The 13,157-nt window shown below is 36.8% G+C and overlaps 1 protein-coding gene across 9 annotated transcripts in view; it reads right to left on the bottom strand.

Moving 5' to 3' along the window:
* The window catches only part of CDC42BPB (CDC42 binding protein kinase beta), a 96,050-nt gene that overhangs the window by 25,719 nt on the left and 57,174 nt on the right, over positions 1-13,157 (bottom strand). For all 9 annotated transcript variants that reach the window (XM_067295015.1, XM_067295012.1, XM_067295011.1 and 6 more), the window contains exons 8-18: positions 11,966-12,214; positions 10,601-10,680; positions 9,384-9,550; positions 9,159-9,278; positions 6,964-7,097; positions 4,871-5,113; positions 3,580-3,690; positions 2,435-2,679; positions 2,160-2,265; positions 1,474-1,598; positions 278-383 (exon numbers count right to left, since the gene is read on the bottom strand). In XM_067295015.1, the coding sequence (XP_067151116.1) occupies positions 278-383; positions 1,474-1,598; positions 2,160-2,265; positions 2,435-2,679; positions 3,580-3,690; positions 4,871-5,113; positions 6,964-7,097; positions 9,159-9,278; positions 9,384-9,550; positions 10,601-10,680; positions 11,966-12,214 (1,686 nt within the window). The remainder of the gene's footprint in view (positions 1-277; positions 384-1,473; positions 1,599-2,159; positions 2,266-2,434; positions 2,680-3,579; positions 3,691-4,870; positions 5,114-6,963; positions 7,098-9,158; positions 9,279-9,383; positions 9,551-10,600; positions 10,681-11,965; positions 12,215-13,157) is intronic.

A 13,157-nucleotide genomic window follows, 5' to 3' on the forward strand; every position in this document is an offset into this window, starting at 1 on the left:
TTAAAAGCAGTTTGTGATGACAGATATTAGTAAGAAACATCCGCCTCCCCCTGAGAATTATCAAATTCTGATGAGATGACCCAAGTGGATTTCACAAGCAACTCATAAAACTAGAAAGTCATTACAAAAGCAGAGACTTTATTAGAAAAGAGTTCTGTGATTGTTTGCATGACTTTTTTTTCCCCTCATACAAGAGCAGAGATGAATAAGTAGCTAAACCAAAAATTTATCTCTTTAGACATCCCCAAAACAATCTGAATGCTTGCTATTTTCTTACCAGTGTTCTTGACCCCAGACTGGAACTTCTTAACGATTCTAGCTCTTCTGTCATCTTGGAAGCTAATGCTTGGAGATAGCCACGAGCATCCTTCTCATCACTTACCCTATTGTGCAATTACAAAAAACAGTTGCTTGATAGTTTTATGGCTCGTAGCGCCACATATATTATCACCCAATATCAGAGTGTCTGCACTGGGTTTAGGGATGTAGCAAAAGTGGAAAGAGCAAACAAAACTATCCCAGAGACAGAACCCTGATTACGGCCTAGATTGCCTTCTTTAGATCTTTCTTTTTTTCTGATGCTCTTGATTGTGGCAGTTGCTAGGGAAACTGAAGCTTCCCTTCAGTCATCAACAAAAATTCTGTAGAGCTTCACTGTTATTTGGAGCCTGATCTGCATATTGCTTGCTCAATTTTTGTAAAGGCCACCTTCAAGGCCTCCTATAACATCTGGAAGGGCAGGTACACACACCTTATGAATCCCTTCTCCTCCCACAACCCCTTCACTAGCTGAAATATGATAAATATTGGCCAGCAACTAAAAAATCATTTTATTGAAAAACACTGCTCTCCAAGGCCCACCCTGGAATAGCATTCAACTTCAGCAAGCAGAAGAATTTCAAAAAGCAAACATGTATTAGTGACCAAGTATCTTGCACGGAAAATATCTGCACATGGCTTACTAACCCAACAAATGACAGAAGGAAGGCCTGACCTGCAAGTTAAGTGCAAGTGCTTGTCTTTGGGGAGATAGGAATAAGTATCAGGGAACAAAAATATGATCCCTCTGGGAGCTGCTGGCAGAACAGCTAGTGAGGTTCTATATTTTAACATGTACCTTGTAAATCATGACCACCTTCCCTGAATGAATTTATCAAAATATTCCAGAAGAAATTGAGTGATCTAATTATCACTTTAAAGTTTGATGCAAGTTGACACCAAAACTTAACAAATTGTCAGATACTTAATAGTATCTGACTTAATAGTATCTGACAATAGTATTTGACAATTTTAATTTTCTTACTACTCAGTTCTACTACAAAGCAAAAGAGGAACAGATTACCGACATTCACATGAATATCACACTTTTGTTGATCCAAGGCACATAGAAAGGGCCTGGTTACTGTACATAAAAAGCCCAAACAATATTTCAAAAACTGAAAGCGGCGATCGAGATTTCTAAACAGCACATACCATTGAATAATTTCTGCAATCTGAGCTTCCCAGTGAGCAACAGACTCTTTCTTTGCTGCTAGGTCTTGGAGTTCATCTTCTAGCTGCCTGTTCTGTGCTGTTAATTTATCCACAAAGGAGCAAAGCTGAAACAAAAGATTTATTTCACCTGTAGCTTACGTCAGCTTCAGACCTTTTTCATATGTGTATGTATACACATGTATAGAATCTGAACAAGCAAGACAACTCTGGGCTATTTGAAAGTTCTAACACATCAACCAAAGAACTGGAAGATGTTCGTTTTTGCGCAGCTGGAGACTGGCTTCTGAACATAGTAGAAAACATCGCTACTTCACACAAAATAATCCAAAAAAGGCCATTGTGAGCAATGAAGCTTAACTGTAAGCAATCAAGAAGGCAGCCATGCTTCTTCTTCTGTGCAGCCTTCATGAAGAAATCAGAAGGCAGTGCCCTCTGAGTTGTGGGAATCAATTCCACAAAGAGCATTATACAGAGGCTACAGTTACTATTTAGTTAGATTTTTGACATATATATGGACAAAATTACATCTGTTTTATTCAGACACTGCCTGAACATTTACAGATTCTGTTCTAATCAATGGGTAGACTATTACAATATTAAAATATATTAGAAGGTAACAAAATAAGAATTGTCTTTTGCTTAAAAGTGCTTCCTAAAATAATTACCCTCTCATTTTCTGTTGTTAGCTTTTTGTTATCTTCCAAGAGCATAGATCTTTCACGCTCGTATTTCTCTTTCATTGTTCCTACTGCTTCCTCCATCTCACTGTGCCTAAGGAGAGGGACAAAAAAACTGAAACATACTGTAACACTGCTGAACTTTTAAACTGGGATTTTCAAAAAGGAATAAATAGAACTGAGGTGAAATGACATTCTCACTGTCACCCATGCAATGCAATAAAAGAAATCTATAATTAATCAATTGTGCTCAAAAAACTTACCTCTCTCTTTTTGCTTTCTCTAGTTTATCCTTTAATATCATGATCTCTTTCTGCAGTGCGAGCTGATGGCTCTCTGAATCATGTACTTCCTTTTTTACATTTTTTACTTCCAAGACATGTGATGCTTCTCGTCGGACTAGCTCCTCTTCGTAAAATAAGATTTTTTTCTCCAGCTCAGACTTCATTTTGGAAAGCTCCTGCTGATGTTCTAGTGTGACACCTGCTGCCCGGCCTCCCTGCTTCACCTGCAGAAGAAAAGAAATCAGGAAGAAACTATGATTTTTATATTTTGGAACATTATACAAAAGCAGAACTGTCCAATTGGCAGCACTTTGGAAAAATTCTGTTTGGGTGCTGAGTGAGTTAAAAGGTGCCTGTCTTCAACCATTGAGCCCCATGAGTGACTGCTCTGCTTCACAGGATCACAGAATGGTTGAGGTTGGAAGAGACCTTTAGAGACTGTCCAAGTCAAACCCTCCTGCTCAAGCAGGGTCACCTAGACCAGGCTGCCCAGGACCATGTCCAGACAGATTCTGAATAACTCCAAGGGTGGATACTCCACCACCTCTCTGAGCAACCTGTTGCAGTGCTCAGTCACCCTCACAACAAAAAAAGTTTTTCCTTAGATTCAGTCAGAACATCCCGTCACTGGGCACTACTGGAAAGAGTTTGGCCCCATCCTATTTACACCCTCCTTGTGATATTTTTACACATTGATAAAATCCCCCCTCAGCCTTCTCTTCTCCAGGCTGAACAGTCCCAGCTCTCTCAGCCTTTTTTCATATGAGAGGTGCTCTAGTCCCTTAATAATCTTAGTGGCTCTTCACTGGACTTGCTCCAGTAGATCATGCTTACGTGATCTTAAAAAGCAGTTCAAGTGGGTTGCAGAGATACCAAATTTGGACTATGCCCGTTTAACAGATCTTAGAATTTGATATAAACTGGCCATTTTCAAGACAGTAGTGTACATAATATCCTGGAGATTAAAGTATTTCAAGAAAAAAAAGCAAATAAATCTGAACAGGTTAGGTCATGTTTCTAGTAATGTTGTAGTTCTTAAACGTCCTACAAGTATCAACAGTTGAATAATCAAAACTCTTGCGGGTGTTGTGTTATGAGTAAAAATTTGTAAAAAGAGATTTCACCTTTAGAGCTTCCAGTTCATTTTCCAGCTGTTTGGAGAAGACCTCACTGTGCTCACGAAGCTTGCGTTCTTTTAATGCTTCTGCTGCAACTTCTTCCAGCTGGGCTTCCAACTATAATCAGAGTAATTTTAAGTCATTTCAACAGAGGACAGTGCTACCTGTATCATTTCTTTCTTCTCCTCCATAGGGACCAGACTGAGGGCCTTTGAAAAAAATGGCTTTCTCCTTATTTCTATTTTCATTTTCCCACTATAACTATTATCTCAGAATGTCATGATAATATTTTGCCTACAGTATTCCAGGCATCGATCTGTATCATGAAGAACTACTACCAGATGAGTTTTTGTATTCATATAAACTATGCCAAATCTGCTCAGGGACAACTGCACAGCTTCTTTACATTATAAGAGGAAGAAGTGGCATTAGGAGGTCATTGCTGCTTTGGAAGAAGCAAACCTTCCATGTTCACAGGTCAGCTCCATGCCTCACCATCAATACCTACTAAGGCTGATAAAAATCCTGGTATTTGAACACAGTAATTGTAAAATACTTCTGGTGTGAATACTGAAAACTTGTATCTTGCAAATATGGAACAAAAAGAACTTGATCATGCATTTATCCACTTTAAAAAAAGACTTATGTATCAGAAAGGCAATTTAGTGGCAACTAAGGCAACTGTTGAAATTCCAGCAACAGGGGCCCTGTTCTAAAGCCCAGGAGGAAAAGTAAGATTTGTTTTTCTGCATTCAAATTCAACTAACAAAATTGTTTTTAAAAGGATGGTATTTTGAATTGTGGGCCAAAATAATGAACTTACAGACTATGTTCTGAATGATTTAGTCTGTATCATTATTCCTTTCTCCAACTGAAGAGAAAAATTCAGTTAAAAAAAAAAAGTCAGTACTCCAACACTAAAGCATATCAAGACATTAAGTTTCCTGGGTTTCAAGTTGACCGTGACTTGGAGTCTAAAACAATCAAAACATGATTAAAGAACTAAGAAGGTGGGCATATAGCAAGAATATTGTTTTCCCCAGATTAAAATCATCCTGATTACAAAGAAAAAAAGATGACTCAGTTAATTTCCTGATACATTAACAAAACATTTAGAGAAAAATTCAAGATCTATTTTGTGAACTGCATCAAAATGCTATGGAAGAGTTGCCAAAGCAATTTCTTATAGACAAAGTAAATTATGGTTAGTGTTCCTGATTTTTTAATATAACCATGTATGAAAAACTATAAAAGCAGCAGCTGAAACAAGTTATTGTTAGTTATTTTGTCAGGCTACCTCTTTTCTGATCTTCTCTGATTTACGGATGTCCTGTCGCATGGCATCAATTTTCTGCATGCTCACTTCTATCTCCTCCTCTTTGTCACGAAGTTGCCGAGAGAGCTTCTGCTTTTGAGAGCGCAAGTCTCCCATCCTCTCACTGAGCTCGGAGAACTCCTGCACAGCTAGCTTTCTTTGTTGATGGGCATCCCTCAGTTCTTTGGATTGCGTCTTTAGTCTCTCTGAGGCTTCTACAAGTTGCTGGTTAAAAGAAAAAAAGAAAATAAAAATTGAACTCCATATCTTCTTTCCATGAACAAAGCAAGTGGAAACACATAAGCATGACTTGGAAGGTCAACCACCTCACATAACTTCTAAATACTATTTCTAAAAGTTAATCTACACAAATTTCTTTTGGCTAAGCAGCTGTGGTAACATATCAAGACAGCAGTTATTCTATTATATACTTGAACATCATTATTTTAGAAAATTGTAAGGCAGACTTTTCACTTCTAGCGTGGCAGTTCTAGGAGCATCTTTGCTACTCCAAAAGTCTTTCTTATAAATCTGACTACAGAAGTCACCTCAATTAATGGTTTCATTTCAGTTTATCACCACATACTTGTATGTATGTATGTATGTATGTATGTATATATATATGTGTGTGTGTGTGTATATGTGTATATATATATATATTTTTTAAAGAATGTTTTAGCAGACGGTACAGTCAGCGGAATCATCAAATATACTCTGCCAGTGCTGAGATGCTGCCGCATGTCTTGTGAAATTTTTCAATTCTTCAGAAAACTGTGAAGCTTTAATACTTTAATTGAAACTTTAAGAACTTTCCTTTACAGCAAGAAATTAACATAAATTAACAAGATTAAAATACAAATTGAATGTTCTACATAAAATCATAGGAGACTGAAAACAAAAATGAAAAAAAGTGCAGAACTAGACCCCAGAATAAATGTCCCCTGGCCAAGGGACATATAAAGATTTCTGCCATTAGTACTGAAATTCAGGAGTATTCAGTAACTTTCAAAAAGGCAAGTGTCCAGACAACGAGGAGGAGAATCAGCTGCTCTGCTAGTCATATTCTTTGATGAATAACTCTTACCCATGGTTTATAGACAAAAGACAGGCTGTTGAATTCTAGTGGACAAAAATTAAAAGTACCATCAAAAATACCCTTCTAGGATAGATGCCTCAAGAGTTTTGTCCCATGGATTACTTTTGGTGCATCTTAACATCACATGAGCAGTATGGCTACTAAACCTTTCAAAAACTAGCTATTTAATATATGTGGCTCTCTGATATTACTGAAAATGATAAGTAATAGATGCAAAGCCACTGTTTACTTCACAGTAAAATATTTTGGTGACTTAAAGTAACATACTGCTACGTTTTAAGGAGCAAAGGTGTAATTTATACAACACTAAGTAAACTCAGCAATTACATAAGCCATTCTCGGCCTTAAGCAATAATTAAACATTTTTGGTATTAAAAAGATTAAGTGGGCTCAAGCTGGAACAGTAACTTAGCTCTATTAACTCATTCATATATATACTTTTCAGTATCTACAGAATTGATTGTTAGTCACAGATCTGCAAATTTAACTCCTGTGTATATTGTAATGTCTTGAGAAGAATCAAATAGCTAAAAAAACAAAACAAAGAAACCCTTTCTTCAGACCCTCCCCCCCAAAAAAAACCCAAACAGTTTCAAACTTAATACCCACATTCTTGGGCAAGCCACATCCAATTTAGCTTTATGATTATACAGTCTATTAGTTAAGGCAGTCTGCTTTGCTCTTCTGTGTGTAACCTTCCATTGTCTTCAAAAGATTATAACATACCAAAAAGGCAGTATTAAAAGCTATTTATCACATCTACCAGAATGCACTTTAATAAGATTCCTAACAACTTCCAATAAAGAAAGTATGTCACTTTGAAAAGCTACTGTATTACTTATGAAATTAACAGATTCAGTGACATCTCAGTACAGTTAAAAAAGCAGCTTTTTAAACAGTAAAGTTGCAGTTGCAATGAAGCTGCTCTAGAACTACTTTAAGTGGCCATTTTTAAAGGTATACACCTTCAGACCAATACCTTATGAAGGTCCTCCTTCTCTTGCCGCAGTACTCTGCACTGTTTTTCCACTCCTTTTAATTTGTGTATAGAGTCTTCATGTTCTTGTCGAAAAGCCACTGCATCTGCAAGCTGTCCTTCCAGTTTACTTATATCTGTACGGAAATAAATACTAAAGGTAACTTGTTCCAAATTTATATCAGGAAAGTAAGCAACATTACCCAAGCAAACTGGCATCACTTTGGCTAGGAAACTCAACTGTTAAATTTGTCGTCTTCTCCATTGCCACCATCTTAGACAGCTTAAGGTACTTTGGGGGCATTGAAGGCTCCATATAATTTTAACTTTCTCAACTTATTAAAAAAAAAAATCCTCCTGTCAAAGACAGTTATCTCTTGAAGTGAAAAAGCTTAGTATGGGACTATGGTTTGAAGTGAAAACGCCTTAGCACAGGAATTTGTTTTGTGAGGAATGCAATTTCTAGCTCTTGACAACATAGAATTAAGCTTGAGTTATTTGATTTCTAGTTCTATAATTCGACTTTTAAACAGTTTTCATTATATGACACATAAGACTATAATCACTAGTGCATCCACCAAGACAGAAAAGAACTATTTCCTAGAGTACATAAGCGCTTACAATACGGGAAGGAAATACTGTTCTGCATGAGACAGACTGGAGTCCCAACCACCCACATTCCTGCCACCACATTCTCCTTCCAGTTTTCCCTTCAGTCTCGAAGAAAATTAAAAAAATTTGACTTAAAATGATCACTTTAAGCACAAAAGATCAACCAACTTCATGTAGCTCTACTCAGCCTTAGAGTTGGTAAGAAACTAAACTTACATTCTTCATTTGGTTTTAATTATTTCTTCGTTTAAACAAATAAAGAAGAAATTGCATAGGGAACAACTGCCTTGCTCGAGGTTCCACTGACGTCTGTGGCAGAAGAGGAAATAGGACTTATATATTCAGAGATCCCTAGCACTGCTGTAATTAGAGTACCACTCCTTTTCTCATTTTAGAACAAAGCTGTGCTAAAACCCTTCCCCATCTTACATCAGCCAATGATATTTCTTTTTAAATCACACTAAACTGCTATTGTTTACATTTAACAGCACACCATAGGCTGAAGAGTTGGATAAGCCTGAACCACCTGAAGAAGCAGCACCATTATCTAACTATTTTGACTCCAATCTAGTTGAAGAATATACAAGAATAACTTTTCTTGTCATCTACTTTGGAGAGCAAAACTGATTCTGCAATAGATGCACCTGGAAGGGGGCATATTCACAAACTGTAGTGGGAAAAAAGAAAAAAAAAAAGAGTTGTGTCTGATAACTGACTGTGACACACAAAGTAAGCCAATGAATTAAGAGAATACTAGAAACTTGGAGGTAGGGAAAAAAATATTGACTGATCTAAAAAACAGTGGTGAGCATTACATGAATGGAGTACAACAGAGAGAGGGCTTAGACAGCAGCTCAGCATCTGAACTCACTTATGGTATACTACAGGCCACTACAAAACTCTCAGAGCCAAGTCATTAGCATTCAAAACTGCCATTTAGTTTTTCACAGATTCCCACATAAAAAGTGGACACTAATAGGAGGTTTGCATGGATAAAGTAATAGCACTGTCAAGCTACACATTTTCAGTGATACAGATGAGCCAGTTCTCTCAGGACAGATGCCAGTATTTGATTTTCTGTGATGCTTCCTAATTACTGTATCACCAGACAAAAAAAAAAAAAAAAACACAAAAGGGAGGAGCTACTTTTCCCTTTATGTAACTAAAGGGCAACTAATCCTCTCTCCCCACCATCTCTTACATCTTCCCCCCCCAAAACCCCCTTCAAAAATACATGCCTCCAAAAAAGGAAGATGAAGAGAACAGGATCTGCTGGGATTTTTATGGAAATGAACATAACATAAAAATTGAATTCTTCTAGTCAATTCCTTGTACTCTAGACTCTCCACTCCAGTACATGCTATCAGGATAGGGAAATGAAAGAAAAAGGTAAGTGCTTATCTGAAAAAAACTGAAATGCCTCTTAATATTGAGCAAGACTTCAGAAAACCTCTTTTCTTGAGCAACTCTAGAATGTTATTTCTGCTTAGTAGAAATACACTGCAAAAACTATATATATTTTGCTTCCACTAGTAACATTAAACTGCATGTCTTTAATTACAACCATTCATACCAGAGAGGCTTACCTGTTAATTTGTTCTTCAACCGTTCAATTTCTTCATTTAATTTTTTTATTTCCTTATCACGATTTGTATTTACTGTAACACACACTGGACCTTGGAGGTTCTGCATTGTCTGTGTAGATTCTTAAATTCAAAAAAGGAAGGGGGGGGGGAAGATGTTCAACTAAATACATTCCAATTCCTTCCAATGAGCAGAACTAAGAATCCACACAAATGTACACCACTAACCTTGCAGTTTTCTGTTCAAATCCTGCTTTTCTTGCTCCAATTTCCGTATTTTCTTTTCATAACCTTCTATTTGTGAACTGTTCTTTAAGTCACGCTGTGCATCCATATCTTTGGTTACAGTGTCAGACTGCATTGCACTCTTTAAAGAGCCTCTATCAGATAAAGAACTGCAACCAAATACATAAGTTAAAACATTTTAATGAATACTCATGGCAGTCTGTAGCAGTGACATGCTGTGATTCCACCAAATACACACCTCAAATTTACACAAACTATTAGTACAATAATTGTTACAGTTGAGATAACTGCCAAGGTAGATATAGTTATTATTCCCTAGATACTGCGTGTGCTGCTATAGAATTAAGATACATGCATTTAGGACATCAATGATGTTGACGTATGTTCACTTTGTAAATTGCTTGAATGATTAAAAATGTTAACTCCCCTATGCTAAAGGCTACTACCTGACAGCAAAGCAAGCTGAATGGAAGGGTGTACCTGCACTGAAAGAGCTGAGGCACAGAACAAAGAGTTTAGTTTCAAGTGCTGACAAAGATGGATTTAAATTAAGCCGCATGATCTAATTCTGAAAAGGATGAGATGCGTGTACTGGGCCCTTTCTGCCAGCAATATCATGGGCAGTAACAAACTCCAGCAAAGGAGAATGAAGGAATAACAAATAGGGCCAAATAACCTCAAAAGCAGAGGCACAAGAATATGAGTGAGGGGTCTTTGCGGTCAGAGGGAAGCTCTCCTCCATTTCAAGGATGGAGAAAGTGAGCTGCATCTGTCCATGCTTAGAAGCACCTGAAAATCATGAACCAGCGTTAGAGCAGCACTAAGTTACATTACCTTAGCTTATCAGCAGAGCATCAGGGCAATGAGCTAACCCTGGACAAACTGTTTCTGGCAGACATGGAACATGGACAAGACTTACTCTCAGCTGCTCTTAATGCAGGAAGAGCAAATTTGTACCTGCCTGCAATTGCCACATCTAGTCCCATAAATTTCATCCATTTCAAACAGATAGAATATTAAATATAAAGGCATCTAAATCTTGAACAACATATGTTCAGATACTTTAAAAACTGAGATGATGGTTTATCGAGAGGTACATCCATACACATCAACCTTTCCACATACTTATGAAAATGAGATTTTCTAGAATTAGGTGTATTTGGGAAACAGGCCTAAAGAACAACATACCCTTTGCTTACCTATCAGTTGTGTATGTAAACCCAACGAACGGTAAATGCAATCCAGAAAAGCCTGTATGAGAACTTGGTGGCACCACTTCCTGCATAAAAACAACAGTCATGAAAACCCCAAAGAGAATCCAAGGGAGCTAAAGGCTTTTGACTTAGCCTCAATGGTCAAAGAGAGAGAGCTGAGGGAAAGACTTTCCTTACTGCATACCAATGCACAATTGGTAGTCATTCTTCTTTTATACCCTTTCATTGTCCTTGTAAGGAACTTTATTACAGATTAGGTCACTTAACATAGTGACCTGAATTTAGGAGCCTCTTTTTCCCAAACCAACACTTAGAAGGGCAGCATTTTGACAAGTTCAAAGCACAATGCAACCATTAAAAGAAAACCCCAAACTTCAAGTCCCCAGGTATTAAAGTGACATGGCATCAAAACGTGTGCTTCTGTTTTAGCATTTTAGTTACTGTTAAACAGGTAATCAAAAATCAAGTCAAAAGCTCCTTGTTTCTTGGCGTACAAGCTGATAAAGAAATTGCACAAAACCCTCTCCTCTTCCTGACAACAGTTTGTAAACTACAAGAGAGAAATGGAGGAGGGAAACACCAAAAAAAACAAACGAGTCGCCACTCCTCCCAAACCAAACCCCTTGTTCTTAAGGGACTGAAGTAGTAGCAGTAGCAATGTGAGCTCATCTCACCTGGACAGCTGCAATTACAAACTGCATGGTGAGCATATGTGTATTTTTGAAGGCCCAGAGATTTTATTCCCCTCTGATAATGAATAAATGAAAATACAAGCTCCTTGTAACGGAAAATTACAATTGTCCTTCTAAATGCATTTTGATTTTGACTGACCATGTTGTTCAATGCTAAAATAAACAAATCATGTCATTTCAAATTTGAAACAAACTGTTTCATCCTTATGTTATTTTGAGTATTCAGAAATTGTGAGCTTCTTTTCTAAACAGTAAGACTTGCAAAAATGGATCAATTCCAAAGTTTGATGGGGTATGGTTCTTTTGAAATTTCTCAGACCAGCTCCACTTGTGACCAGCTCTGAGCCTTTGAGGATTCATACCATTATGACTGCAATAAAAATACTGTCCACTGTTGTAAGACTGTACCACAGTGCATACCCCTATGAAAGTTCAACTAAATTTGCTAGACTCAGAAACCAGTTTCATGGCTTTTAGAATTAAAAACAAAACAAAACCCCTTATTTTACTAGCACAACTTGTTAACAATTTTTCTACTTACTCCTTTTATTAAAGCTACCCAAAAAAACTCATTTGCTCTGAAACAAGTTCTCACTACTACCTTACAGTGCAGCAAGGTTGCATACTTGTATTATTAATATTTTATTAAAAGACTCACTGGATTTCTTAATACATCATCATCTACGTCAAAGTTTGATGTGTCAGAAGGACTGCTAACATCTGGAATATAAGGCGCTTCTAGGTTTCGGATGTTATCCCAATTAAGTCCTTCAAAAAATGCATGAGACTTAAAATCCTCTATTCCATTCTGTCCCAGTCTACGTTCCCTACTGCAGATAAGTCGCTGAATAAGATCTTTTGCTTCTTCAGATACATCTGTAACATGGGATGGAAACTGAAATCGCTCCTAGAAAGCAGAAACAAAGCAATGTGAGATATTTTTAGAGAAGGGACCCATTCCACAATTTGCAACAGTGGTTTCAAAAAGAAAGTGCTAAATTACATCAACAAAATTGGAAATGAATAAACAGACATTGTTCTAGTTCCAGTGAGCAGTGGCAAAGCACAATACAATACATTTAGTGGTAGTCTTTTTGTCCTAAAATGGATTTTGAAGACAAGTAACCATTTCTCAATTCCTTTAATACAGATCTGTTTGAACCTAGCTGGGATTACAGTAATTCTGTAAGAAAAAGCAAACCTTTAAGACATATACATGAATTCTGATACTCTATAGTATATTAAAGGTCATGCAATAAAGGCAAATACTCACTGGTATTCTTACAAATAGATCCACTGATTTGCTGAAGAACTACTCTCTGAGATTTCATTAATTTCAACTCTTAAAAAACTCATGATGCTTGCTATTTCCACACAAACATTGTTACATATAAAGCTGCATTTTTCTAATTTATGCATTAAATATCTGTGTTTTTTTAATCAAAATGTAATTTAGATTTGACAAAGATTTATATCATCATCAACAAACAGAAATTCTAAAAACATAGTTGCCACTAATATATAGAATTACTCTAGATAAAATAGGGATAACTTTTTTCTGTATTTTAGCTTGCTACTACTTCTACTGTATAGCCAAGAAGGGTTTTTTTGGTCTGGTTTCTCAAGAAGGCACAATAACATATTTATTGCTTGCAGTATCATTTTCAAGTTTAGAATGAGATAATTAGGGACCAAGACAGAATAATCCTGGTTAATCTTAAAATAATCAATTAAAAACATAAAATCACTTTCACTGTGTGTCCAAATGAGATTACACTATTAAGACTGTAGGACGAGAATTTCAAGTGCTTCCTCACTGGTAGATTAAGAGCCAGGTAGCCATGAGTTAT

The sequence above is a fragment of the Apteryx mantelli genome, chromosome 4 (assembly GCF_036417845.1).
Source record: "Apteryx mantelli isolate bAptMan1 chromosome 4, bAptMan1.hap1, whole genome shotgun sequence".
In the NCBI taxonomy this organism is placed as follows: Eukaryota; Metazoa; Chordata; class Aves; order Apterygiformes; family Apterygidae; genus Apteryx; species Apteryx mantelli.